Source organism: Camelus ferus, chromosome 16 (assembly GCF_009834535.1).
Source record: "Camelus ferus isolate YT-003-E chromosome 16, BCGSAC_Cfer_1.0, whole genome shotgun sequence".
In the NCBI taxonomy this organism is placed as follows: domain Eukaryota; kingdom Metazoa; phylum Chordata; class Mammalia; order Artiodactyla; family Camelidae; genus Camelus; species Camelus ferus.
The window spans coordinates 24,436,367-24,455,403 of NC_045711.1; the positions used below are offsets into that span (position 1 = coordinate 24,436,367).

Genomic DNA, 19,037 nt, shown 5'->3' on the forward strand with positions numbered 1-19,037 from the left:
TTCCACTCACTCTCTCGCTCTTTCTCAGGGGACCAGTCAGCTATCAATGAACTCATGCAGATGAGATTGAGGTCTGGGGGCACTGAGGGTCTCCTGGCTGAAAAATTGGAGGTAATCTAGCATGCACATTTTTGTAAAAAGTCTTTGGTTTGAAAAAAGTCCAGTAAGAGAAGTAATCCATAATCCTGTCAACGCAGGGATAATTGCTATTAATGTATGCATATTTATATCTATATTGTCAACAAAACCTTTTTTCACTTAATATTTTTAACTTTTCAACTTTTTTACTTTGTTGCTCATAGGAAAAGGAAATATAAAAGATTGGAAAAAAATTGGGGGGGGGGGGACCAAAATCATGTTGGTTACCACCCCGAGGTAACCACTCTTAATAATGTGATGACTGTTTTGCAGACAGAGAAAAAGGCATACGTTTTAGAAATAGGATCTCAGTGGGGTGGGGATAAAAAAAATAGGACCTCAGTATATGCTGTTTAGTAATGTGCTTCTTAAATTTAATGTCATTTGCATTTTTTCCATTTCAATAAATACATTTCCAAACATTTTTTTAATTGAAGTATAGTTGATTTATAACGTTTGAGGTGTACAGCAGAGGGATTCAGTTATACATATATATCTATTCTTTTTGAGATTCTTTTCTATTATAGGTAATTATAAGATACTGACTATAGTTCCCTGGGTAGTTCCACAAATCTTTTGATGGCTGCATAGTATTCCATGTGGTACACGTTTTGTTTGACCAGTTCACTATTGTTGATTATTTAAAATGGTAACTGGTATTACCATGAATATCTGTGTCCCCAGTTTTTGTACTGTTCTTAGTTACTTCCTTAGGGATAAATTGTAAAAGTGGAATTGAATGTTTTAGAAGCTTTTAATATACATTGACAAATATTTTTAGTCAGTTTCTACTAATTTACATTTCTGCTTCTGGTGCGTACTGTTATGCTTTTCTCCAACCAAAACTTAGTGTTGCTCTTCTTAGCCTTCTGTCATGTCCTTTTAATGACTGAGTTTCTATAGGCTAAGAGATATGATACCAAGGAGGAATTTAAATGTAAGTTTCTGTATACTCTATAAGCTGTAATGTGCTAGTTATAGAAAGAGACAAATTATCGATAGTTTCCACTCATTTTTCACCTTGATCACTCATACCCACAGTGAAAGCCTTACTTTAAAACTACTTCCCAGGCATTGATCACTCAGACTCGAGCCAAGCAGGCAGCCACCATGAGTGAAGTGGAGTGGAGAGGGAGAACCGTCCCTGTGAAGATCGACAAAGTGAGGATTTTCTTACTGGGATTGGCTGACAATGAGGCAGCCATCACCCAGGTAAGGAGCAGGAACCTGTTATGTTCCCTTCTGTATGTGTCTGAAGGTTGTCCATGTGTGTTTAATATGGAGTATTTTGTTGGTGTTCATTTCTCACAAAACAAAAATTCATCTGAATGCTGCTTGGGATTTAGTAACAGTCTCACGATGCCCCTCTTGAATAAAATTATTTTGAAAGCTGAGTTTATTGAGGAGTTCTTATGTGTAGAGGGCAAAGAAATTGACAGTGACAGCCTTTACTAAAAATGGGAGCAATAAAAGGCTGGCTTAGAGTAAGGGGTCGCGTTTGGCCCAGCAGGTGGTGCAGCAGCATAACTACTGTGTTCCTGGTGTCTTTCTGACCTCTTGTCCTAGTCTTCTGACCCTAGAGGGCCACCTTGTTCCTAGGCCCTTTAAAGGACAGCCTAGCTAAACTGAATCTCTTGTTCTACGTGTGATAAATCTGCTACATTCACGCAAAGCTGCACTCCCCGGTGCTCTTACTAACATAATTGTTACCTGTTTGTGGTTGTGAACAACCAGATGAGTTCCAAAGGATGAGAGATCCTGGTCATCTTGGTTTGTGTGAAGTAGACAGTGATTGAGGCTTTTTTTTTTTTAAGAGCTCCTCCATATTAGGTGAAGAATGTCTGGGGGACATATCTTGCCTTGTAAAGTAATTCAGTTTAGGCTACATTAGACCAAGTGAAGACATTTTGCAATTGCACTTGAAGCCATTGCCTTTGAAATTGAAGATCACTTCAATCACGTGGTGACTAGTTGAGCTGTTCGGACATTTTTAAAGGATTACTCTCAGATTTGAGTTTTAGTGTAGTTGAAGAGTTGACTTCTGGTCACAGCCCCCCTTATAAAGCAGTTCAAGATTGGCCAACATTGAATAGATGAAAATACTCATGGTCAGTCATCTCATCACAGCTGCTGTTGGCCTGTGTTCCCACCTCGTCTTCGGTGTGCGTGTTTATATAGTTAAAAATATTCTATTTAATATCCATCTTTACTATACGCAGATAATGGCAGGTGTCCTTTTAAAAACGCTGTTTAATCAAAGCACATCTTTTACTGGACATTTGCATTTCCTACAGCTTTTGAGCACTATAAACAGTGGTGTAGTGTAGTGAGTCTTTCTAGATGGATTTTTCCATACTTTGGATTGCTGTTGTAGAATAAACTACAATCAAAAAGTATCATGTAGATTTAAAAATACATATTTGACCTCTTTTCTGACTGAATGAAGTTATTCAAACTAAGAATTTTCAGTCTTGGTTTAGTGGGAATGTTTTTTTTAAAGATTTGTTTATTAAGCACCTGCTCAAAGAAGTGAGGTGGAGGGACAGCGAAGGAATCTCATTGGGTTTGATAGTTTGGGTTTTTTTTCCCCTCAGGTGTGCTGTGTGTTGTTACGGTATTTAAGGTCCTTATCAAGAAGAAAGTAATCCTTCAATAAGTAGCTCTTTGCAGTAATACCAAAGCTTAGTAATAAAAGTGAGGCATGTTTGTGTTGTGCTAACATTTTCTCATGGACATCCATTTAACCCCATTATCCTTTATGTCTTACTCACATTACTTCAGTTATTAAATTTAAAAATTATGCAAGTGCTTCTGTGCATAAGGGTCAGCGTTCTTCCCACTAGACATGCTTTATGCAGTTCTTTGGCAGGTTAGTCCAAGATTTTATGCTGAGGGTAAGTCAGGGTGAGTGGCCAAGGCTTCCTGCCCCAGCTACTGCAGGCTGTCACTGCTGCATGTAGCTGCTCCTCAGTCAAATTGGGTCACTAGAAAACCTAGCATGAAGCTTTCTCCTGTAGCAGTAAACGCTGTAATATGCAGATACACTAGGAATATTGTATGGGTTTTTAATTGTTATTCCACAAGGTACAGGGATGTGTTGGAACAGTATGTGAAATCAAAGGGTTGGAAAGAACCAAATGAGGAGAGTTTCAGATCTTTCAGTTTGGAGAGGTAAAGGCTGAAAGAGGGAAGAATGTTTGAAGCCTGTTAACATAGTGAATTACATCGATTAATTTTCAGTGTTTAACCCAACCTTGAATGGCTGGGATACCCAAGCCCACTTGGTTATAATGTATTGTACCTTTTATATATTGCTGGATTTGATTTGTTAATGCTTTAAGAATCTTGCATCTATTTTCATGAGAAATAGTGGCCTATGATTTTCTTTTCTTGTCCATAATGTCCTTTTCACAGTTGGTGTCAGGGTATACATACCTCATAAAACAAGTTTGTAGATGTTCCCTCCTTCTCTGTTTGGGTTTGTTTTTTTCCCTTAAATGTTGTGATTCACCAGTGAAACCATTGGGTCTGGAGTTTTCTTTGTGGGAAGGTTTTTTAAATTTGCTTTTGCTTGTTTTAAACAAATATAACTCCTTTACAAGTTGTAGGGCTGTTCAGATTCCCTATTTCATCCTGTGTCAGTTTGGGTTTTATTTTTTAAAGGAATTTACTAATTTCATGTACATTTTTGATTTTATTGACATAGAGTTTATAATATTCCCTTATGACCTTATAGAATTTATAGAATCTGCAGTATTATTTCCTGTTAAGTGCCACAGTTATCTGTGGTTTTTAAGGATCTTACAGTGCATTAGGGTCACTTGACTATAGGAGACCTTTAAATAATACAGTAGCTCTAACAGTGTAATAATCCTGGGAATCCCGATGCGGTTTTAACATTAAAAACATTTACATGCCTAATGTGCTCTATGACACATACACCAGATCAAGCCAGTAAGTAAAATAACTTCAGTACAGTGTCAGATAAAATCCAGTTAAATCCTCAGAAGTCAGGTCTAACACTGTGGCTGATTAAATGTGTATTGAATTGAATGAACCATGGGTCATTAAATGTGGGAAATGCCCTTTGGCCAGTTGAGGCTAATCTGCAGAAGAACTACTTGCTCCTTGTTGCCACTGTGAGATTATTCGCCAGTTCTTGTACTGTGCTGAGTGGTTCTCTGCCTGGGCTATGCCCTAGAGAGACAGGGCTTTTCACTGCCGTATTTCCTAATCCAGCTGATGTCAGTGTTTGCCACCCCTGGAACTGGAGTGCAGAAATTTGGTAGCCCCACTTACTGCTTGCTTGTAGAGGTTTTTAGGACATTGAGATATACCAAAACAGCAGTTTACTGAAAAGCATGAAAGGAAGAAATAATTCAGGGAGATAGTATTCATGCCAGAGACTGGAGCTGAGACTTAATCAGCTGCCAGAATCCAGCTGCAAAATCCTTCATTTCTTTAGCCAAGATTTAGGTCTTCATATGCTAATTACCTTCCTTACGTTGTCTCACTCTGTAATTTATTTCTATTTTGCTTCATTAATACTCGATCACACCTCAGTTGTCGCTGGTGTAAGGCAGCTCTTTGGTGGTGTGGGGGGGCAGGGATTAAAATAGCTGCAGATTTGATTATTCTTATCCTCAAGTTATGGCTAATATTTTAATGTTTGAATGCAAGGGAGATGCTTTCTCCTTTACTTAAAAAAAAAAAATCTGTTGTTAAATGAGGCTTGTATCCTTTACTAGATTTCCATGTGTGTTTTTCCTGCACCTCAGTGGGCCAAGTGAGGCCTGGCTCCCATCCCCTGGTTCTCCTGTAGGTGTATGTGTTTGGTAGACAATTGGTCGGACCCAACTTGTTTGTCTCTTAGTCGCACCACCACCTTTAAGCAATTTCTTTACACAAATGAAAACAGTCTGAGAGCTCTGTTTTTAATAGCCGGGGGTCTCTATCTCAGGACACAAGCAGCTGGTTTTAGTGAGCCTTGAGGTGTGGCTTGAGGCTGTAGAAAAGCACATCCTAGAGTGTTTGAAGTTCAACTGAAAGTTGATCTAGAATGTGTTTCTTTGTTAGAACTGAATAACATTGCTTTGGAGGCGTAAGGTTTCTTCTCTGTGTCAGAGGCATACCTGGGGAAAGGTCCCGCCAACCACAGATTCTTACACAGGGAGTTTTCCCCTTGTGTTTGGCAGCACATTCTTGTTGGTTCAGCGACAGACTTGAGGTGCCTGCACGTCGATTCTGAGGAGCCCTGCCTCTACATACGAATGGAGAGGTGTTTCTTCTTCCTCTCTCCTTTCAGGTTATCTTAGCCTCCAAGGTAGGTTTATAGAAGAATTTAAGTAGCAAAATATGTTCCAGGCTTCCTGTTTGGAGGCATTTTGCCCAGCCCACAGAGAGTCATGAGCTCTGCTCCAGAAATTAGTGGCCTCTGTGTCACTGTGCGGTGTGGGCGCTGCAAGAAAAGCACAACTGACCGAAGTCCTCCCCTTCAGATAGGAGTTTTCCTTCGTTGTGGTTTAAGACTTTTGTAAAATTCCCAGTGGAACTTAGAATTTTCTGGAAGAAGAGAGAAAGTTTGCTTCTGTTCAGTACCTTGATGCAGAGGTTTCCTTATTCAAATAACGAAGGTAGTATGTGGCAGTAAAGAGACTTAGCATTTAACATCATTTTAGTTTTTTTTATTGGAGCCATACCCTCCCTATAGGAAAGGAGACAGATCCTGTGTAGCTGGTAAAACCAAATTTACTTTTCTCCTGCACACCCACTGCCGCAGCTGCTGAACCCCACCCATCTTAAAGGGGTGTTGGTGGCATATTTACAGGATTGCATGATATCAAAACTGGGAGTTCATCCACCAGCTGTTGACATGGCTCTGGTGTGTGTGTGTGGCGCCAGGTCTGTTGCATGTTAACTGTACAGCTGCCCCGTTCCACAGGACCAGTACTTGGAAAATGTGGGCCAGTGAATTTGGTTAAATAATTATAAAGAATCTTGCTAACTTGAGATGCTTGACAGTGTTTTGTGTGAAGTGTGTTTCTCCAGAGCAGTAGCCACTTGAATGCATATTGCTATATAAATTAATTAAAATTTCAGGTGCTGCGTAGCCACGCGCAGCTAATGAGCACTGCATCGGACAGGGCAGGCTTACATCATCACAGAAAGTTCTAGTGGGTCGCACTGCTCTCGGTGTCAGTGAGCTAGTGGTAGCTGTGTTTGCCTTTAGAAATTTATAGAATAGCTGTACCCCTGAGTTGTTCCTAAGTTACTAAACAACAGGAAAGTCAAGTAACTTATAAATAGAAAAGTATGTTTGGTTTATATTGGGTAATTTACAAGGAAGTTTTTTTTTTCACATTGGAACATAAGAGTTCTTAAGAGAAGAAGAGGTTTTTCTTTAAGCCCCTTCCAACCATCTCTAAAGGAGTGGGTAGTACTTGAGGGTGGAGGGGTTTGGGCTTTCTTGGAGTTCAGTTGAATGTCAAGAGATCAGATTGGATGTTAGTTTCGATGGAAAGTCAAATATAACAATGGGAATGTTGATGTTTTAACGTCAGAGTGGGTCTGCCAGTAACACAGGTTCATCTCCTTTCTGCCTTCTGTCCATTCCCACCTGCTCAGTCAGATTCTTTAGAATGATAATGTGGTTTGGCAGGTATTCAGTTAATGAATCACTTTTTGCCTTATCCCAGCTGGCTGGCGGAGGGGTGACGCCCTGTGCTTTGCAGACACTGTCATCAAGTGTCTGTCAACCTCATCGGCCCTGAAAAATGTTCTCAGTGTAGCCACATGGACTATCTGAGTGCAGAATTTCTGTGGTGGAGAGAACCTCATATAATATTTAGGAGAAATATATTTTTGATTGGCTGTTAATTAGTAATGTTTTTCACTTGCTTTGACCTAAAAGAAATCCAGTATCTACAAGTCTGTTGGGTTACATTTGTAAGGGCAAATTTACTGGCAGTTTGACAGTATACTGAAAGACAGTCTGTTCTGGAGGGAAAAAGGAGAAGAAACTCCTGGTGTGCTGCGCGTCAGTGTGAGGTAGCAGGTAGCAGTGCTCCAAGTCTAGCCTGCAAGGCCCCTCTGGGGATGCCAGGGGCAGGTCCTGAGCAGAGGTAGAGGCGTTGGAGGAGACTGGTACGAAGTTCTATGATAGGGGAAAAATTAAAGCAGCTGTTTGTTGCCTGACAGTTTTAGATCAGTTATTCAGATACTTTTTCAGTATGTTCATTTTATATTTTTACATATGTGTGTTTCTCACTTCCGTACAAATAGTGAATAAAACTATAAGAAAAATCTTATATGGTAGAGAATCTTAACAACTGTAAGGATCTCTGACTTGGGGTGTTTTTGGTTGGATTTTTGTTTTTCTTTTTTTGTTCGTTTTTTTATTTTGTTGGTTGGATATTTATGTTCATGTCTAATTGGAGGAAGCAAAGCGCTGTTAGGTCCTGCTCTCATCAGAATACTGTGGCTTACTCAAAAAACAAACAAACAAAAAAAACTACCGCATTCTGCCTTTGTTCAGGCTGAAAGTGAAGAAACCAAGGAGCGTCTGTTTGAATCCATGCTCAGTGAGTGTCGGGACGCCATCCAGGCCGTTCGGGAAGAGCTCAAGCCAGATCAGGTAGGACTGTCAGCTACGGCACCAGCTCTTGCTCTGGGCTGAGGTCCTCCTCAGTCTGTGTGTCTCATTCTCATGTAGGGTCCCAGTGGTCTGAGGGCTTTGGCTGCTATCCACTGCTCTGTTTAGGTATGGTGACAAACAACAGAAGCCCCTTCTGGGCTCCCATCGGGTTGAGCAATTCTTTTCTCTCTATCCTGTTTCTCCTAATGTTTCGTGTAGTACCTGTTAGGCCTTTGGTCTCAAATTCTTATCTCCAGGTGGATTTCTCCAGTGTTCCCTTTTTCTAATATCACTGTGATTTATTCAGGCATCTAGGCTGAAAACCTCAGAACTCTTTCTTCCCTGTCACCAAAAACCTGTTTCTTCTCCCTTCTGTCACTTCACCTGCCCCTGGTCCCATCCACCTGCTTCTGATGAGCCTTTTGTATTATGCCTGGACTACCACAAAGGTCTGCTGATGGCTTTTCCTAACTTGGTTTCAGTTTGGTCCTCCAGGCCTTTTTGCCAGAAGAGCAGGTTGAATCATTCTAGATCCCATTTCACTGCCTCCTTATGAAAAGCCCTGGGATTCTCTGGGGTCTAGAGCAGTGGTCTCTAAACTCATGGTGATGCACCCCGTAAGTAAAATTGAAGATTTACTTCTGATACATTTATTTGTGAATTATAAACCTTATTATTCAGCTGACTTGGGATATATAAAATGCATTAAAACAAAGTTTTTAGAATTGAGAAATATAAATAGAAGCTTTAGTTCTCTTCTTATCCCATGCTCTCAGGGCTGTATGCAGGTATAGTTCAGACTGCTTGAGCTGGTATGTCAGCCTTCCCCTGTCTGTATCGAGCCTGTTTCAGGCATTGTGCTTTGCTTCCCTCTGAACCTTCTGCCTTGAGCTGTTTCGCACTTACCTGTCCCACCTTAGTGCATCCCTAACCCTGTTGTCCTTTCCCTCCCTCCTCACACCTGGCTTCTCCTTCCTCTCCCTTTCACATGTCCAGACTCTGGCTGTCTTTCAAGGTGCAGCTCATAGCTCACCATGTCTGGGAAGGTTGCCTGCACTACCCGAGCCCACATCTCTCCATTTTCTGAGTATCTGATACTTGCAGCTGTAATTTTTGCTTGAGGTACTGCCTTTTAACACTCTGTGCATTGTTTTATATTTATTTGTTACATTTTTAAGATTATAGGCATATTAAAAGCAACTGTGTATTTCTTTAGTCATCTACCACAGCACTTTCTGTATAAAAGGTTCAATAAATAGATGTTGGGCTGTAGTCACTTGTTACCTTCTCCTGTTAAGCTGCCTTTGTTTATTATACTTCCCCTCCTTGATTTAGCAGGTACGTACAGAGCCCAGCCTCTGCCGTTCACCTTGAATGCACAGCAGCTGAATTCAGTACACACCTCACAGAATGGAAGGAATATGGTGATAGGAAGGTGTATTCGTTTTCTGTTGCTGCTATAACATTACCATAAACTTAATGGCTTAAAACAATGCAAATGTATTATCTTACAGTTCTGGAGGTCAGAAGTCAAAAATGGGTTCATAGGGCTGCATTCCTTTTGGAAGCTCTAGGGGAGAATCCATTTCCAGTATTCCAGAGAATGCATTTTCCACTAGTAGAGGCCTCCTGCATTTCTTGCCTTGTGGCCCCTTCCTCCATCCTCAAAGCCAGCAGCATAGTATTTTCTTTCCTGTCCGACTTCTGCTTCAGTCCCAATATCTCCTGTATATTGTTGACCCTACTACCTCCCTCTTATAAGGAGCCTATGATTATTTGGGGCCCACCTGGATAATTTAGGCTAATCAAGAGATCCTTAACTTCATCACATTTGTAAGATCTCTTACCATGTAAGGTAACATCTTCACAGGTTCCAGTTAGGATGTGGACATCTTTGGGGGCCATTATTCAGCCAACCACAAAGGCAAGAGCTGATAGCAAAGACATAGAGCTTGGGTCTAAGACATAGATCCTAAGATGGAGCTGTGGACTGTGGCCTGTCTGTTGTTGGTGCTTTGGGTCTGGACATTGGACACAGTGGCAGGAAACCTTACTGGCCATTACTCTGAATTCTCTTGTTCAAGTCCAGTTTTTGGATGCCAGTGGCAACTGAGTGGCCCTGTTCTAGAATATGCCTAGTAGATCTTTGATATTTGAGGACCTCTAACTGTCTGTGCCTGTGTTCCAGGGCACTGGGGCACCACACCATTGAATGAGGTAGTCAGAGCCAAGGATAGGATCAGCCGTTTTATCTTTACCTTCTCACTTTCTGCAGAAACAGAGAGATTATACCCTTGAAGGGGAATCGGGGAAGGTATCGAATCTTCAGTACCTGCACAGGTAAGGGCTGTAATTTTATTACTTTTTTTTTAAACACCTTTATTGTGATATGGTTCCTATACAGTAAACTGCACGTATTTCAGATGTGCAATTTGATGAATTTTGATCGACGTGTACACCACCACCACAGTCAAGACAGCTCACATTTCCATCCCTCCCTGAGAGGTGTAATTTTATTACTTTTTAACATTGTGTAATAACATCATTGGAACAAAAGAGCATATGTAATGTTTATGTATAATTTATAATTTATTGATACATATTAAAGTACTAATGCATTTGTGTACTTTTATCATGTGAGTCTCACATTTGCATATTACTCTAATATGTATAATTAAAATTTTTATACAACATAAGACCTGGAATAGAACCAATAATGTTGAAGCTCCCTCTGGCCCCACCCTTGTTGATTCTTCCCCCTCTTCTACATCTAACCACTCTCCCCTCTGTGTTCTGAGTGTTTTTAAGTCGTCCCTTTCACACTTAAGTTCAGTTTCAACTCAAGTTGAATTCCATCTGGAGTTTATTTTTGAATGAGGTAAGGATCTACTTCGCCTTTCCTTGAGGATAACGGATTGTTCCAGGGTACAATTTATTGACTGTTTGTCCTTTCCCTGCTACTCTGCAGGAGCACGTCCTGTTTTCTGCTTGCATGCTCTTTTTCTGGGCTCTTCTGCCCTGCTGATTTGTTGGTCTGTACTAACACCAGTGCGGTGATTTGCTCTTAACTTTATGACAAGTCCTGGTATCTGGCAGAGCAAGTTCCCCCACCAGGTTTTCCCTCAGGCATATCTTGACTGTTTTTCTCCCTTTGCTCTTTTATATGCATTTTAAAATCATCTTGTCAAATTTAATTTTTTTTAAAGGTGGATCATTTTGTTTCACAGAAGAAAGGAGGCAGAGTGACATTTTTCAGACTTCCTCAGGAGAAAATAAAACTCCATTTCTCTCTTTCTTGTCAGATTCTCTTTCCATGTGACCTTGAAAGTTCATTTCTTAGTCACTGCTAGTAACTTTTTAGTGAACCTGGCAATATTTTCAATATTTTCACCTGCCCCCTCCCTTTTTTTTTTTTTAAGACAAACCCACAAAAACTCCTGTCTCTATCTTAATCTCTGTTCCTGGAGAATTTGGTACCATGCGAATGTCAGATTAACTGCCAGATGACGCAGATGCATGGAATATCGAGCAAGAGTGGCCAGTAGCCGCCTTCTGTTTCCACAACCCCGTGAGAAAGATGAGGCCCCAGGAGGTGAGGGCACATGTTGGTAGTTAACAGCCACAGAGAGGCGAAGTGAGGAGTTGATCAGCTTCCCAACCTTGAAAGACCAGAGAGCTTCAACAAGGGTCAGGAAACTTTCAAATTGTGAAGCCCCTTGCCCTTGGAGCCGTTCACCCGCCTCTACAGGTGGCTAGTTTCGGGATTATGATTTCATTTAGGATCAGAAATCAGCTTCGGGGTAAACGGAAGGCAGAAATCAGGTGGCTCTTGTGTTTTAATAAAACTCTGTAAAGATGTATCTAGATTCCTATAACACTCTGTGAATGATACTTACTTTGAGAGTCTGATTTTTCTGCAAAGCTTCAGGAAAATCCATCTCATGACCTTTCCTTCCATTTCTCAGAAGCAGCCACTTTTAATTCTTTTAACAAATTCTTTCAGTATTTACTCTCATGTCTCTAAATGACAGTGCATGTTGCTACTTCTGGATTTTGGGATTTCGGCATTTCTTACCACTATCCTCTACAGCCTGCTCTCAGCTGCTCCACTCCTGTTCTACACCCTGACCCCTCCTGACCGCCCATCTGACTCCTATATAGCCTTTCTCATTTCCGATGCCATTTTAATTTCTAAGAACTCATTTGGGTTTTTTGAATATTACTTTTAAGTAGTGTCTCATTCTAACTTCACAACCACGAAGTCTTCCCTTGTCTTCTGAGATTACTAATAATAGTTGTGTGAAGGTTTCTTCTCCCTGCAAAGTCTGGTTCTTCCAAGTTGCTTTTTTTTTCCTTCTCGGTCTTGGCCTCTTCTGTCTTACTAGAGGTTTCCCTTAAAAGGCCTGGTGATCCTTCTTCATCTACTCCTGTTAAAGACTGGGGCGTATCTGTGGGAGCTCTGCACATATCCGTGGAGCTTGTCAGCTGTGGGTTTCACTGTAGGCATTCTGGCTCTGCCCTTCCACCGAGGACCCCCGACTCGAATCTTGAAGGGTTTTTTCTTGGGCTGGTCAGATCCCTGGAATATACCGGGCTACTCTTGTTCTGGAAGCTGAGTAGGAGAAGGTGGCTAGGAGGTCGGCACTCGGAACTTGACAGTCCCTCAGCTCCCCTGGTTCTTTATGGGGCCCCTGTATCAGCTATGCCTGTATCCCCTGTCCTGGCCTCTTTTGTATCCTCTCCCAGGGATGCCTCCAGCCTCTGCCACAGTGGGGTGGGAATCTAGAGGCCTAAATACTTCTTAGACAGACTTAAATAGTTACCATGTTTTTAATCCCCAAATATTAAAGAGATTTTCCAGATGGTGCAGTTAAAATAAGCAGGCATCATACATGGTCTCTGATACATACACGTGTTTACTGTGCCTAACCCTCCAAAGAGACTGTGGCTCAGTATTTTCTGAGAAGAGAAGGTCATCAGATGAGTAGGAGCAGCTGTCACGCAAGTACACTGTCCTTACAGTGCGGGCCAGGCAGTTAACTAGTCCTTGTTCCTGGAACTAGTTCATCATTCATCAGTCATCTTAAGGACCAGCCATGCCCTCTGAAATTAGCAGCTCTGTGGCTATTTAAAAAATATAGAGTGGATGTGATTCACCTAAAATCAAATTTTATCATAAGGTCTCATACTGGTCCCCTGCAAGTTAGCCACTGAACAGCAGCCAGAATTTGAGGCCCTTCAAGCTTAAGGCCCAGTCCTAACGGCCCTGCATTATGACACACCATCCACCCCACACTTCCCCTAGGTCAGTCCCAGCTTGTGGTCCCGTGCTCTTCCCAGAACATCAGCTTCCCTGAACATAACCTGAGCTGCCATGTGGTACATTCCAGCTACCTGACTTACATCAAGCTGTCAACAGCGATCAAGCGCAACGAGAACATGGCTAAAGGTCTGCAGAAGGCACTGCTGCAGCAACAGCCGGATGACGACAGCAGGCGCGCTCCCCGGCCCCAGGACCTGATCCGGCTCTATGACATCATCCTGCAGGTGCCTGGGGACTGGGAGAGCGAGAGCCTGGCCCGTGCAAAGTGACCGAGCTTTGCATAGCGAGAGGGCTGTGACAGCCTGGGAGCGTTGGTGTCTCAGTAGAAGTCAGAGGTCTTGTGCTTGTACCAGGTCAGCAGCCCGTGAGCCCGCTGTTCAGATGTGTCGACGTGTAGACACTAGTGAACCCGCAGGTGCTGACTGAGCGCTTCTCTGGGCAAGGGAGCCTCCCGCATGCTATGGGGCATCCTGGGACCTGAGGCCCCCCTGCCTCAGCCCGCTGGGAGATCGTCAGTCAGTCAGTCAGCTAGCTGACGAGAGCCCTGCACACAAACAAGGTGGCTGTGGAGATGCCACGTGAGTGGGCCGTCTGGGTTCAGAGCCAGAGAGAACCCCTCTAGCTGAGACGGTCCAAGAAGCCTCTGAGGGAGGTGAGGTGTGACTAAGAGAGAAAAGAAAAACAGGCTTTCAGTATCAGGAGGGCGGAGGTGACACCAGGGATGGCTGCTGCCGAGTCACTTGTCACAGACTTTTCCCCGTTATTTGAAGCCTAGGGTGGTTCTTTTTGCCCATGTCTGTTCTACAAGTCTTCTGTCAGAAACTCAGTATGAGGCCTCCTCTTCATGAGTTTCCTTGTTGCATCTGTTGTGCAGAATCTTGTGGAACTGCTCCAGCTTCCTGGCTTAGAGGAGGACAGAGCCTTCCAGAAAGAGATAGGCCTCAAAACTCTGGTGTACAAGGCTTACAGGTAAGTCCCCGTGGGACAGACAGGGTCTCTTCTACCATCCGATGGTTCTAGAAGCCTTGGGAGCATGTCCCGTCCCCCAAAAGGCTGGGTCATTGGCTGTGTGATGAGAGAGCAGTCAGCCTAGCATGTTCCAGGGAAGTCTCAGGTTGTGGCTGGGCATTTCCAGGGTAGCTTGGCTCCTTGGACAGCTTAGGGGAGCTGGGGAGCACATACGTTAAACATCTTTTCCCTTCTCTTTCCTCCCTCCTCCCAGTGGAAAAGGGACAAGTGTTGGAAAAATGTTAATTAGCAGAACCAGAGCGACCGATTCAGGGAACCTGAGCTAAATTGGGAGAAAGCTAAACCTGTCAGTTTCGTAAATGGATTGTACTGTTTGTGAAGTGGGAGTGGACTATGCAGCAAGTTGGGGACCTGGGCAGAACGGCACAGGAGAGCCCTGGGTGTTTTTGCCTTTCCTCTTCCAGCCCACACGCACACCCCAGTGCCCTCTGGCTCCTGTCAAGGACCAGCAGTGCTCAGGCTCTGTTGATCCCAGCAGAGTAATTTCCATTAGAAAGAGGTTTCTTTGGATTTGGTTTTTGAAAGAGGGGAGCCGAGAGGAGCGGTTGTGTCTTAGGTGTGTGGGCGGCGGTGGGCAGGGTGTCTGTCTGGGCTTGGCAGCATCCCTCCTTCCTGCCTGTCTCCAGCTTCTTCCCTGTGCTGTTTGCGAACTGCCTGTTCTTTGCAGAGTCAGCCAGTGAGTAAAAACCGTGGGTCAGCTTCAGCCCTACACTGTCACCTCCGGTTTCGGGGGAGTCTGCACGTTAGCCTGGCAAGCTTGAACTGTTGAGCGTAGTGGGCTCTGACATCCCATGCAGTGATCCCAAGGTGAAGAAGCTTTGCAGCTTAGCCTAAACAGCAAGGAGGGCCTTGGTCTGGGGCGACTGCTGCTTAAGAAAACACTGAGGCTGTCTTCCCTGCCTCATCAGGTGTTTCTTCATCGCTCAGTCCTACGTGCTGGTGAGGAAGTGGAGCGAAGCTCTCGTCCTGTACGACAGGGTCCTGAAGTACGCCAACGAAGTGACTGCCGATGCTGGAGCCTTCAGAAACAGCCTGAAGGTGAGCCTTTGGCCTCTCCTTGTTCCCAAGCCCCAAGCACTTGTGCAGTGAGGCTGCGACTCCTCCTGCCTGGTCAGCCGTGGGCTGAGGTGCTTCCCCGAGTGCCTGGAGCTGCCGGTGTCAGGGTGTAACTCATGGCGGCGTTCCAGGCCTGCGGGGGAATCAGGTTCTAAGAAGGATAGCCGTTCCTCTGGTTACTGTTCTTGGACTTGGCCACGTGTTGGAGTCGCCTCGGAAGATTTTTAAAAGGTGGATGTCTGGGCCTCATCCTCAGAGATTCTGGTTCTAATTGATGTGGGATCTGGTATGAGCATTAGGGTTTTTTAAAGCCCCTCAGTGATTCTAATGTGCACCCAAGCTGAGAACCATTGGTGGGGCCTTTCCCCACAGAATGTGCCTGGGCCAGCCACAGCAGCATTTGGGAGTTTGTTTGGAATGCAGGTTCTCAGGCCCCACCCAGGCCTGCTGAGTCGAGTGTGTTTTAGCAAGATCCCCAGGCGATCTGGGTGTATATCAAAGCTTACGTGCTGATCTGGTTTATTGTACTAATTGTGGAATGGCTGTAGCTTTTTAAACTTGTGGGCTGCTGTGAGGACATAGAGGTTCTTACAGCACTGGTCTAAGAAACCTGTGTATATTTTATGAGTAGAGAGTGTTTAGAAAAGCAAGCTAAGGTTCCTGATGCTAATGTCAGAGCCAGTGTGAGAGTTGCTGCTCTTAGGGCTCTTGTATCTGCTGGAACAGCGCTGGGCTCAGGGTTGAAGGAGAAACCTCTGGAGGTTACTACCTTCAGAGAGCTTGTGGTTTTGCCTCGGGCGCAAGACTTGCTTGCAGGAGGCCACCTGTGAATACAAAAGAAGGAAGAGCGTGAAGGTGGAGAGAGGAAAGAGGAGGTGGAGGTGAGTGTGGGCAGGGGATGGGGTGGCCAGTGTGGCATTGTCATCGGGTGGGGTGTCTGGAATGTGGAGGCAAACCAGCGTGGATGGTTTATCTCCGGAGAGAAGAAAGAGGCTTTTACAAAACTTAGTGTGTCCATCTGACCTAATGTGTCGGCTGGTTTTGGGGGAGAGTGTCAGGGAACAGAGATGTGAAGGATTCAGCAGTATCCAGACCTACTCAGGTAATTCCAAATTTTGCCAAGTAAGAGGTGGAGCAAGAGAACGGCATCACCCTCACAGAAGCAGGAGGTCAGTGGGTCGGGCTCAAGCCCATGAGCCAGGTGGCCTGGCTCTGATCCCTGTCTTGCTGCCGCTGGGCACGTGACGACATGTTCTTTGGTCTCTTTGTGCTTTCGTCTCCTCATCTGTAAAATGCAAGTGCAGTCTGTCTGAGGATTATCATGAAGATGCAGTTAGATGCAGTTAGCAGTTACGTGAACCACACGGAGCAGTGCCTGGCACCTCATGCATTTAGTGGATGGCAGGTTTACTAAGCTATCATTGTCGCCATTGTTTCTAGGCATTGGTTCTTAAGCCGTGCCATAGTTTTCCCGTTTTGAAACAGGCTAGTTTCTTTGGTGTTGTTTTTAAAGTAGGGAGAACCATTTAAAAAGTCTAAAACCCCATGAAAATACTAGTGGAGTCACTTAACCTCAGGTTAGTTCAGTGCACTCCTCTGAGAGGCCCCAGCTCGTGAGTGCACGTTGTCTGCATCGTTACAGGACCTGCCTGACGTGCAAGAGCTCATCACGCAAGTGAGGTCGGAGAAGTGCTCTCTGCAGGCGGCCGCGATCCTGGGTGAGCCACCTGCCTGTTCTCTGCTGCCGTCTTCCCAGAGTCCCCTCCACTGCTACCCCTCTTCTCCCCGACTCCTCATCCTTCTGTTTTAAGATTGAAAAGGGTTGTTTTGGTTAATCTGTAAGGTTTGAATTTTTTCCTGCTGCTACTTCTGCCTATGAGTGTCTTCCATTCAACCACGCCAGCTTCGCTGGGCCGGTGACATTGGTTCTGGGGTTTGTTGTCTGTTACCTGCACTACTTCTCCACCAACTTTGGTCTCAGGAGGGAGAGGGCTAACTCCCCACACACTGGCTGCCTTTGTGCTTAGGATTTAGAACCTAAAGTTGTGATAGGTATCATTCGTGACAGTAGTGTGTCAAGTCCCTGTTCTCACTGAATCCTGTGAAACTTTCAGATACAAATGACTCCCACCAAACAGAGACTTCTTCCCAAGTCAAGGATAATAAGGTAAGTCTCGGCTGTGGCTTTTCAGGAATAAAGAAGATCCCTTATAACTCACCTAAGTAAGAATATGTACTCATGTGTAGAGCAGAGGACCCTTAATTTCTTAGGAAACACCCTACTTCCCTCCCTTCTTTTACTCAGGACTTGAAAGCTGCCTACATAAGGTTTGTTAGGTCTTATCTAGATGGTCCCAAATAAAGTTAGGAACTTACTGTGCAGAGTAGCACCCCTGGCCAGGAGCTCTGTCTTGGACATCGGCCAGGCCTACACCCCAGCCCCAGCCCCCTCCTCACCCTCACTAGGCTTCACTGACTCTCAGCTATAAGATGGGAACATGGTGGCACCTCATAGGTTTGTGGGGGTTGAGTGAGACAGCACATGTGAGCTCTGAACTGGGTGCCCGGCACGTAGGGACTGATCCGCGGATAGACTGAGATTAACGTCTGAGTTCCTGCCTTTGATTTGACTTTCAGCCTCTAGTCGAACGGTTTGAGACATTCTGCCTGGACCCTTCCCTCGTCACCAAGCAAGCCAACCTCGTGCACTTCCCGCCGGGATTCCAGCCCATCCCGTGCAAGCCTTTGTTCTTTGACCTGGCCCTCAACCATGTGGCTTTCCCACCCCTTGAGGACAAGTTGGAGCAGAAGACCAAGAGTGGCCTCACTGGATACATCAAGGGCATCTTTGGATTCAGGAGCTAACCAGGCTCTTCGTTGGGGGCAGGGGAAGATTCTGACTCTTAATCTGTATTGTGAGAAAACCCCAGCAGGTTCCATGACATTAAATCCAGGTCTGCATTGGCCCCAGGCAGGAGTATAACATCCTCAGCCCTGCATTCCTATGTCTTGTGTGTTTGTACACTTCTATTCTTAACCAGCGTGCCAGAAGGGCACCCTGTCGTCTTCTGGTAAATGTGTGCAGGGTCCTCTGCCCATACCCTCTGGGGGCAGGGCTCCTGCCATCTGGTCTCACGTGAGCCATGGTTGATTACCTTTGGTCAGTAATGTGTTCGTGGGGGTCCACACCAGGCACAGATGGGGGCCCGGAATGTTTTGTCGTGTTTCTTCAGTACCATGGATTTGAAATGAACTTACCCTTGCTGTGAGCATCCAGAATCCCTTGAAGAGTTTGTCCGTGACTAGGAAACATTGGCCGCGTCACCCAGAATTACAAGTCAGCCTTATTCCCCATCACCGCCAAGTGAAAGTTAAGAAGTTTCAGAACAAGCAAAGAGCTCTATTTTTAGAAGAAATATGTTACACTCAGAAATGATGAAAACAAATCTTATATTAAAAGGCAGAGATGCTGGCTACCGTGCGCATGTTTTACCTACCCTCGCTCGTGTCTGGTCCCAGTTCCCTCCTTGGAGCCTGGTCGCGTGCGCTTGTCCTGGCACGTGTTTCCCGGCTTCCCAGCAGCATTGATGTGTCTGGTGCCCGATAAGAGACTGTTGGGTGCCCTCTGTCTTTAGAGTGCCCAGCCTGTCATTTTTAGGTGCCATATATTTTGATCAGTTTCCTTCCTGCTCCTTTATTTTTTCCTTAGTCAGTTTTTTATTTCTATTCTAGTATCCATAATAGAAATCGCAAAAGCAATATCAGAAAGCAGGGAGTGAAAATGACTTAAGCATGAGGTGTGTGAGACGCATTAAACACACTGGGCTCAGTGGTGCCTCTGTTTCCCCGGGAATGGCA

At 44.5% G+C, this 19,037-nt stretch overlaps 1 protein-coding gene across 1 annotated transcript in view; it reads left to right on the forward strand.

Moving 5' to 3' along the window:
* SRP68 (signal recognition particle 68) overlaps positions 1 to 18,655 on the forward strand; it is a 28,310-nt gene extending 9,655 nt beyond the window's left edge. Inside the window, exons 7-16 of the mRNA XM_006176454.2 lie at positions 29 to 111; positions 1,210 to 1,350; positions 7,673 to 7,771; positions 10,047 to 10,111; positions 13,162 to 13,318; positions 13,969 to 14,063; positions 15,032 to 15,161; positions 16,822 to 16,897; positions 17,294 to 17,346; positions 17,817 to 18,655. Coding sequence (XP_006176516.2) covers positions 29 to 111; positions 1,210 to 1,350; positions 7,673 to 7,771; positions 10,047 to 10,111; positions 13,162 to 13,318; positions 13,969 to 14,063; positions 15,032 to 15,161; positions 16,822 to 16,897; positions 17,294 to 17,346; positions 17,817 to 18,044 — 1,127 coding nt within the window. The 3' untranslated portion in view covers positions 18,045 to 18,655. The remainder of the gene's footprint in view (positions 1 to 28; positions 112 to 1,209; positions 1,351 to 7,672; positions 7,772 to 10,046; positions 10,112 to 13,161; positions 13,319 to 13,968; positions 14,064 to 15,031; positions 15,162 to 16,821; positions 16,898 to 17,293; positions 17,347 to 17,816) is intronic.
* Positions 18,656 to 19,037: the final 382 nt, after the last annotated feature.